This window comes from Salvelinus namaycush, chromosome 1, assembly GCF_016432855.1.
Source record: "Salvelinus namaycush isolate Seneca chromosome 1, SaNama_1.0, whole genome shotgun sequence".
Lineage (NCBI taxonomy): Eukaryota > Metazoa > Chordata > Actinopteri > Salmoniformes > Salmonidae > Salvelinus > Salvelinus namaycush.
The window spans coordinates 27,732,936-27,743,453 of NC_052307.1; the positions used below are offsets into that span (position 1 = coordinate 27,732,936).

Genomic DNA, 10,518 nt, shown 5'->3' on the forward strand with positions numbered 1-10,518 from the left:
TCGACGGCCCTGAAAGAACTTCACTGGACTCTATGTAAACTGGAAACCATATATCCTGAGGCTGCATTTATTGTAGCTGGGGATTTTAACAAAGCTAATATGAGAACAATGTTACCTAAATTTTACCAGCATATCGAATGCGTGACAAGATCTGATACCATTCTTGACCATTGCTACTCTAACTTCCGCAATGGATACAAGGCCCTCCCTTCGGAAAATCTGACCATGACTCCATTTTGTTGCTCCCCGCCTATAGGCAGAAGCTAAAACAGGAAACGCCCGTGCTCAGGTTTATCCAACGCTGGTTTGACCAATCGGATTCCACACTTCAAGATTGCTTCGATCACGTGGACTGGGATATGTTGCGCATAGCCTTAGACAACAACATTGGCGCATACGCTGACTCAGTGAGTGAGTTTATTAGCAAGTGCATCGGAGATGTTGTACCCACTGTGACTATTAAAACATTCCCTAACCAGAAACCGTGGATTGATGGCAGCATTCGAGCAAAACTGAAAGCGCGAACCACCGCTTTTAATCATGGCAAGGCGACTGGAAACATGACCGAATACAAACAGTGTAGTTATTCCCTCCGCAAGGCAACCACACAAGCAAAGCGTCCGTATAGAGACAAAGTAGAGTTGCAATTCAACGGCTCAAACACGAGACGTATGTGGCAGGGTCTACAGACAATCACGGATTACAAAAAGAAAACCAGCCCCGTTGCGAACATTGACGCCTTGCTCCCAGACAAATTAAACAACTTCTTTGCTCGCTTTGAGGACAATACAGTGCCACTGACACGGCCCGCTACCAAAGCCTTTGGGCTCTCCTTCTCCGAGGCCAACGTGAGTAAAACATTTAAACGTGTTAACCCTCGCAAGGCTGCCGGCCCAGACAGCATCCCTAGCCGCGTCCTCAGAGCATGTGCAGACCAGCTGGCTGGTGTGTTTACGGACATATTCAATCGATCCCCATCCCAGTCTGTTGTCCCCACATGGTTCAAGATGGCCACCATTATTCCTATTCCCAAGAAAGCTAAAGTAACTGAACTAAATGACTATCGCCCCGTAGCACTCACTTCTGTCATCATGAAGTGCTTTGAGAGACTAGTTAAGGATCATATCACCTCCACCCTACCTGATACCCTAGAGCCACTCCAATTTGCTTACCGCCCCAATAGGTCACACTGCACACTGCCCTATCCCATCTGGACAAGAGGAATACTTATGTAAGAATGCTATTCACTGACTACAGCTCAGCATTCAACACCATAGAACCCTCCAAATTCATCATTAAGCTTGAGACCCTGGGTCTTGACCCCGCCCTGTGCAACTGGGTCCTGAACTTTCTGATGGGCCGCCCCCAGGTGGTGAAGGTAGGAAACAACATCTCCACTCCACTGATCCTCAACACTGGGGCCCCACAAGGGTGTGTTCCAAGCCCTCTCCTGTTCTCCTTGTTCACCCATGACTGCGTGGCCATGCACGCCTCCAACTCAATAATCAAGTTTGCAGAAGGTGGACAGTTTTAAGTTCCTCTGCGTACACATCACGGACAAACTGAAATGGTCCACCCACACAGACGGCGTGGTGAAGAAGGCGCAACAGTGCCTCTTCAACCTCAGGAGGCTGAAGAAATTTGGCTTGTCACCTGAAACACTCACAAACTTTTACAGATGCACAATCGAGAGCATCCTGTCAGGTTGTAGGGCGGTCTGCACAACGCATCACCGGAGGCAAACTACCTGCCCTTCCATTACACCTACAGCACCCGATGTCACAGGAAGGCCAAAAAGATCATCAAGGACAACAACCACCCGAGCCAGCCACTGCCTGTTCAACCCGCTATCATCCAGAAGGAGAGGTCAGTACAGGTGCATCAAAGCTGGGACCGAGAGACTTAAAAACAGCTTCTATCTCAAGGCCATCAGACTGTTAAACAGCCATCACTAACATAGAGAGGCTGCTGCCAACATACAGACTCAAATCTCTGGCCACTTTAATAAATGGATGAATGAAGGTATCACTAGTCACTTTAAATAATGCCACTTTAATAGTGTTTACATATCCTACATTACTCATCTCTTATGCATGTACTGTATTCTATACCATGGACTGCATATTGCCTATGCCGCACAGTCATCACTCATCCATATATTTATATGTGCATATTCTTATTCATCCCTTTACATTTGTGTGTATAAGGTAGTCGTTGTGATTTTGTTAGATTACTTGTTAGATATTACTGCACTGTCGGAACTAGAAGTACAAGCATTTCGCGACACTCAGATTAACATCGGCTAACCATGTGTATGTGACCAATAAAATTTGATTTGATATTTGGTATTCAGATTTACCTTATTCAGTCGTGTAACACGCTCTGCAGGTGTGGCTACCTTGCACGCTCTGAATAAATGTATTTCAACTGCTGAAGACCTTCCCAACTGATGACCAACAGATTTTTTTCATTGAGTTTTCGTTCAATAGGGTTTTCAGTACATTTATCTTTAAATTAAATAAGGTGTATTTTTTTGTTGTACATTTTGTCGATAGACTCAAATAAAATCTAATTTTATTTGTCACATGCACCGAATACATGCTCACTTACAAGCTCTTAACCAACAATGCAGTTTTAAGAAAATAGAGTTAATTACTAAATAAACTAAAGTTTAAAAAAAGTTACACAATAAAATAACAATAATGAGGCTAAATACAGGGGTACCGGTACCGAGTCAATGTGTCGGGTTACAGGTTCGTAGAATAGTAGAATATAATATTTAGTAGATTATTTCGAGAGGTGTTCAGAATATTTTAGATCAATGAAAGAAAGCTAGCTAAATATATGCATATTCCTCTCCGTTTCAGCACCAATTGGTAGATTTAAAAATACTCTGATCTTGTAGATTATTTAGGGTTAGGAAAATATTTCTGAATCATAAAAAACAGGTTTGTATTGCCTTTATACACTAAATATATTAATTAATCAAAAATACAGTGGTTTGATTAATCCTGAAAGTTGCCACATTCAGTTCTTCAACCCATGATATTGTTGGAAGATTATTGTACAAACGTGTAGAATTATAATAGGAAGAAAAGTGTACAATAGTAGGCTATACCCTCTTCTGTTGCCTGCTCTAACTATGGAACTGTGTGATGACACCGCCAAGTATTGCGCCATGTGTTGGGTTCAAACTGTTACGACTTGGTCAGCGCTCTGCTCCATAACGATTTAATTAGCCTACATTTCAACTGTTACTAATGATACTCAGCAACAACCACACCGCCGTGACCGCGTTTACAGAGGAAGCAAATGAAGGTAAACGAAACAATGTAATTAAATGGAATGATAATGTAGGCTATACCAAATGAAGGGAACTAACAGTAAATTAGCAGTTGAATATGTATGTTTATTAGGCCTACTGACTGTCGATTTCTGTTATTGGCTAATATTGAACATGATAGAAATAGGAAACCGAGAAAGTCGGGCTAGCCTACAATTAAGACATTCGAGAGTGCCCATCCCTGCGAGTTTAAAGGCCGTACAATTTAAATTCTGCCAAGTGGCACAGCATTTCATGAACTTTACTGTGAGAAAGTTGATATGTTGATATGCTTCAGTTTTCACATTTCACATTTACTGCCATTTCACGATTATAAGGTAAAATAGATCTAAAACAAGTGTAATTTATATTTACAATTCCCTTATCCAAACGGATGACTCATTTACCTGGCTCTTATCAATAGCCATTATCAAGTTGTAAATTATAGTGCATAGATAATGGTGTTATTTCCTGCGAAAAAAATAGATGCTTTTTCCACTTGGAACCGGTAGGTTCGCAAGACCTTATTCATAGTTTCCTTGCGCGTAAAGGTGGTGGAATTTTTTGGGAATTACGTCAAGGTCAGAATATGGGGTATCTATAGACACAACGCAGCCACACCTTCAATGATTCGATCACCCCAAACGAATAGCTGGTGAATAGCATGCTATTCTCATGCTTAAATTCAAGGTCAGAATACACGTAGAGAGAAAAGTGCATCAATGTGAATAAATGAAACGGCAAAACAGATATGTATGAGAATACCATCAAATAACTGGCAACCTTCTGTACTGTCGCCTCATATGAAACATTAGCTCTTTAATCCAAAATGCTGGAATATAGAACCAACGTTTTAGCTTCACTGTCCAAATAAATACGCAGGGAAGTGTAGGTATAAAATACCATTCCTTTACTTGTTAGTTACTGTGATTGCATTTTTCCCAAATAATGTTCACAATTTCATATTTTCTTACTTTCCATATTGTTCACTAGCAGTCATACTACCACTACCTCCCATATACTCCCTTTTCAGTCATCCAGCATTTCTTTCCAGACCTCACCCCCTCCCGTTCCTCCATTGGCTGCTGATAGTTATCTCTAGCTGTATGTGAAAGCGGCCATCGGGACTGTGACAGCCAGCCGAGTGCACAGCACATGTGTCATCTTGGCGTGGAGAGAGACGGAGAGGCAGAGCGTAGGGTAATTTTAGGTATAGAATTAGATAGACAGAGAAAATGACAGGGATGAGGCAAAATATAGGATAATAAATAAGAGAGATACAGTGTGTGTGAGATGGAGACGAACAATGACGGCAGAGGAGACGTTGGAAGTACAATGGAAGATAAGGAGTCGGAAGAGCGGGGGTTAAGGCATGGTAAATGAGATAGGACCAGAGGATATGTGTACAAATGGGAAATGAACAAACATGAGATAGGCTACTGTATATGCACGGTTGACAGACATTGAATGTTGTCATCGTAGGTACTGCCCAGCCTGCCTGACTCATCCCCAGTCAGCGCTGCTCGTTTTGTACCCACCCTCTCCCACGTGTGCCGAATCACCAGACACCCCCCTCCGCATTCCTCCACAAAAACACCATACATGGACTATAGGCATGTGCCCAGGGACCAAGCTATTGGCCCACATACAAAACAAAATGTTACCATGCATGTACAGCTCAGGGGGACTTGTCACGTGAGTTGAACTGACCTCCAGGAGCTGTAGCTCCACTATCAGCTCTGCATCAAGGTCACAACCCTGCCTCCAGAAGGTCTTGTAACATATTTTAAAAGCAGATGACAAAAAGTATTCACACCACTTGAATTTTTCCACATTTAGTTGTGTTATGAAGTGGGATTAAAATGGATTTAATTGTAATTTTTTTGTCAACGATCTACACAAAATACTCTGCAATGTCAAAGTGGAAGAATTACATATACACTACTGGTCAAAAGTTTTAGAACGCCTTCTCATACAAGGATTTTTCTTTATTTTGACTATTTTCTACATTGTAGAATAATAGTGAAGATATCAAAATTATGAAATTACACAAATGGAATCATGTAGTAACCAAAAAAGTGTTAAACAAATCAAAATATATTTGAGATTTGAGGTTCTTCAAATAGACACCTTTTGCCTTGATGACAGCTTTGCACACTCTTGGCATTCTCTCAACCAGCTTCACCTGGAATGCTTTTCCAACAGTCTTGAAGGAATTCCCATGCTTTTACTTCACTCTGCGGTCTGACTCATCCCAAACCATCTCAATTTGGTTGAGGTCGGGGGATTGTGGATGCCAGGTCAGCTGATGCAGCACTAAATCACTCTCCTTCTTGGTAAAATAGCCCTTACACAGCCTGGAGGTCTGTTGGGTCATTGTCCTGTTGAAAAACAAATGAAAGTCCCACTAAGCCCAAACCAGATGGAATGGTGTATCACTGCAGAATGCTGTGGTAGCCATGCTGGTTAAGTGTGCCTTGAAGTCTAAATAAATCACTGACAGTGTCACCAGCAAAGCATCCCTACACCATAACACCTCCTCCTCCATGCTTTATGGTGGGAAATACACATGCAGAGATCATCTGTTCACCCACACCACGTCTCACACAGACACGGCTGTTGGAACCAAAAATCTCAAATTTGGACTCCAGATCAAAGGGCAGATTTCCACCGGTCTAATGTCCGTTGCTCGTGTTTCTTGGTGTCCTTTAGTAGTTGTTTCTTTGCAGCAAATCGACCACAAAGGCCTGATTCACGTAGTCTCCTCTGAACAGTTGATGTTGAGATGTGTCTGTTACTTGAACTCTGTGAAGCATTTATTTTGGGCTGCAATTTCTGAGTCTGGTAACTCTAATGAATTTATCCTCTGCAGCAGAGGTAACTCTGGATCTGCCGTTCCTGTGGCGGTCCTCATGAGAGCCAGTTTCATCATAGCGCTTGATGGTTTTTGCGACTGCACTTGAAGAAACAAAGTTCTTGAAATTTTCCCTATTGACTGATCTTCATGTCTTAAAGTAATGATGGACTGTCATTTCTCTTTGCTTATTTGAGCTGAGCTGTTCTTGCCATAATACGGACATGGTCTTTTACCAAACAAGGCTATCTTCTGTATACCACCCCTACCTTGTCACAACACAACTGATTGGCTCAAATGCATTAAGAAGCTAAGAAATTCCACAAATTAACTTTTAACAAGGCACACATGTTAATTCAAATGCATTCCATGTGACTACCTTATGAAGCTGGTCGAGAGAATTCCAAGAGTGCAAAGCTGTCATCAAGGCAAAGGGTGGCTATTTGAAGAATCTCAAATATAAAAATATTTTGATTTGTTTAACACTTTTTCTGTTTACTACATGATTCTATATGTGTTATTTCATAGTTTTGATGTCTTCACTATATTCTACATTGTAGAAAATAGTTAAAATAAAGAAAAACCCTTGAATGAGTAGGTGTTCTAAAACTTTTGACCGGTAGTGTATATATTTTTTAATGAATGGAAAATAAAACACTAATATATCTTAATTAGATATGTATTCAAACCCCATGAGTCAATGAATTAGTAAAAAATTCTAAAAACCTATTTCCAAATTATGGGGTATTGTGTGTAAATCTAAATGACACAAAATCTAAATGAATCTAAATTAACATAATAACCCTTTTTGGTTCCAGGTAGAACCCCTTTTCTGTTCTATGCAGAACCCTTTCCACAGAGGGTTATACATGGAACCCAAAAGGGTTCTACCTGGAACTAAAAAGGATTGTACCTGGAACCAAAAAGGGTTCTTCGCTTCTGAGATTGTTCTGTTACACTGCACTGGCATTTGCTTTGTAATATAGGTACAATATAGTGTCAGTACTTTCAGATATACCTTATAGAGGGTGAGGTGATGTTGTGTTGGATGGATGCCCAGCAGTCTTGGCATTCAAGAGGTGCCCTCCTTATATCTCCTGGTCCAGTCTGAGAGATGGCATCTCTCCTCACGTCTCTGTCTCCCAACCACAGTGGATGAGTTATGTGCATGGCCAGTGTCCCAGACTTGTCATGAGTCACCTCTCTCAGGCCCAGGGGCACTCACAGGCCAGAGGCTGGCTCATACTCCACGTGCACCCCCCTCTCTCTCAGTTGTTATTACCATGCTATCAGGTTGTGTTGCTGCAGACCCTACAGCGGTTTCTGTGACTTGTGTCTATCAGGTGTTCTGAGCTGATATGAACTGTCTCTGCGTCTCCGTGGTTACCGGGGAATGACAGACGAGGTGGCTCAGGTACAAAGAGAGCTGCTGAGATAAGCCACACCCTGTCTTGTTCTCCTCATTCTATTTCTGAGTTGGTCCAAGACCTGTGTGAGGTGTGAAGTGTAGGAGGTTATAAATAAGAGTGTGAAGTGGATGACCCGTCCTTTGCGCTCTTTCTCTCTTTTCTCTCCTGTTTTTACCTCCTCTGCTCATCACCTGCTGCGTCTCTCCCTCTCCTCCCCACCCACTTCCTCTTATTCCCCTCGATGCTCTGCTCTCATAAAACACCTTCACCCTTCTCTCTCTCACTGTCTCTCTTTCCTCTCTCTCTCTTAATTACCTGTTTCAGACGCTCTCAGTCGCCCACGAGAGGGCAGACAGCCAAACACTCAGGGCTGGCATTATGCTGCCAGAGCAGCCTAGGAATGGGGAGAATGTGAACTGCTCAATCACATGAACAGCTGAGTCAGTGAGAGCACATGATAACCCTCCCCACCCTCACCAGACATTTGGAATTTTTGTCTCCAATTGCTTCTTTAACATCTAGTCTGTCTATACTGCGTGGCACACTGATGGAATATGGTGAACATGGCTTTCCCCTGCTATTGTTTTTCAGTGAGCTTCTGGGAGATGGATCCAGACAACCAGAACCAATGCCAGCCCCACCCTGAGAACCCATCTGGACTATCAGAGGTTTTAACCCCCACTCCAGCAGCACCTCCAGGCACAGAAACGCCAACCTCTGAACCCTGCGCCAATGCTCCTGCTCCTCAACCGTCAGTCCCAGCCCGGCCTCGACGGCCTCAGAGGACCCCCAGAGTAGAGGGCTCTGTAGATATCTGTGAGCCCAAACCTGACCCCACAGAGGCTAACCAGGACAGATCCACGCCTGATGCTCCAGCTGGGGCCAGCCGTCATAAGCCCCTGCGCCCTGGAGCAGCCAAGCCCCCTGGGGGACCTGGAGAGCCAGTGGGGTACACTGAAACCACTCTGAAGGCTGGCCCTAAAGTCCCAGGCCACCCCCCAGGGGCCCGGAACCCCATCTCAATGAGGGCAGCCTCAGTGCCCCAGCCACCGTCCTCCAGGCCTATACCTCCCCATCTCAACCCTCATGCCCAGAGGGCCTTCTCCGTGTCGGGCACCGCGGACACACAGGCCCAGGTGGTAGAAGACTTCAGGTGAGCTCCAGGCTCTGTGTGTTATCTGTCCAATCCAGCTTTCACTAACGCATAATAGTTTTTTTTAAACATGAACAGAAAACGCTTTTTAAGAGCAGGCTTCAGACCTTCAGTGTTGTGGGGGCCCAGTCATTTGTCAATACATAGCTCTAAGCACCATAGTAAAGGCTGCAGTGGCACTAAACTTTTACTGGGGTGTAGTTTCCATTAACAAAGTGAAAGGGGCAGGGAACTGATTGACTACTGTACATACCACCAGAGTACAGCCAGAGGAGAATAAGTTCCTGGTTTAGTGACTACTTCTTCTCAAGGTCTCTTCCTCCTCTCTTAACTCAAGCTCAACTCAAGTCAGTGGGTGTTTCTCAATATGCATTCTACCGTGCTCCACACTCTCATGCTCCAAGTGCATTCTCCAAGGACGTTCTCTTGAGTACATTCTTGTGAGGATGAGAGTGTGGAGAACGCATTAAACATTACATTTGAGAAGCACTCGCACTTCCCCTACTGTATTAGCTTATGCTGCATCTCCCCATTCACTGAACATTTTTCCAGTCAGGACAATGGAAACAATAGAGACGTAACAAGATATACACAAAGCAAACGTTTTACTTCATAATTATTAGCTAGATATATGTGAATCGTTGTAATCTAGCTAGCCAGCTTATACTAATGTTATGCAAGGTACAGTAGATGTCAATTCTTCGTGGGTAGCTAGCTAACAATTATTCGTGGCTAGCTAGCTATGGATTTACCCATTCACTGAACCTTCCTTCTAGCCAGGACAATGGAAATAGAGACGAAAAAAGATATACACAAAGCAAACATTTTACTTCATAACTATCAGCTCGCTATATGTGAATCATAATAATGAAGCTAACCAGATAGTATAACAGGCAAAAATTACCTAAAACCAATGTTATCCAAGGGAGATGTTAATTCTTTGTGGGTAGCTAGCTAACAATTATTTGTGGCTATCTGGCTAGCTAACAGTAGTAACTATTGACTTACTATGAGCTTGCGACCTACGCACACTACAATGGGTATTGTAGGCATGTAACCATGACAAAATTAACACAGCATGTAATTATTAATGTATCAAGATAAAATAGTGTAGTCAGGTAACATACAGTGCATCCGGAAAGTATTCAGACCCCTTCCCCTTTTCCACATTTTGTTACATTACAGCCTTATTCTAAAATGGATTAAACTAATTTATTTCCTCATCAATCTCCACACAATACAACATCAGGACAAAGCGAGAACAGGTATTTAGAAATGTTTCATAATTTAAAAAAAACAAACAACAGAAATACATTGTTTACATAAGTATTCAGACCCTTTGCTATGATACTTGAAATTGAGCTCAGGTGCATTATGTTTCCATTGATCATCCTTGAGATGTTTCTACAACTTGTTTGGAGTCCACCTGTGGTAAATTCAATTGATTGGACATGATTTGGAAAGGCACACAACTGTCTATATAAGGTCCCACAGTTGACAGTGCATGTCAGAGGTCGAAGGAATTGTCGAAGGCACTCCGAGACAGAGGTCGAAGGTCAGAGGTCGAAGGCACTCCGAGACAGGATTGTGTCGAGGAACAGATCTGGGGAAGGGTACCAAAAAATGTCCGCAGCATTGAAGATCCCCAAGAACACAGTGGCCTTCATCATTCTTAAAGTTTGGAACCACCAAGACTCTTCCTAGAGCTGGTCGCCCGGCCAAACTGAGAAATCGGGGGAGAAGGGCCTTAGTCGGGGAGGTGACCAAGAACACGATGGTC

The 10,518-nt window shown here is 43.0% G+C and overlaps 1 protein-coding gene across 1 annotated transcript; it reads left to right on the forward strand.

The window, feature by feature from the left end:
- Nucleotides 1-8,190: 8,190 nt before the first annotated feature.
- LOC120051241 (predicted GPI-anchored protein 58) lies at nucleotides 8,191-8,742 on the forward strand. Its single transcript, XM_038997999.1, has one exon. It carries the CDS (start codon nucleotides 8,191-8,193, stop codon nucleotides 8,740-8,742), a length of 552 nt encoding a protein of 183 aa, XP_038853927.1.
- The last annotated feature ends 1,776 nt before the right edge of the window (nucleotides 8,743-10,518 follow it).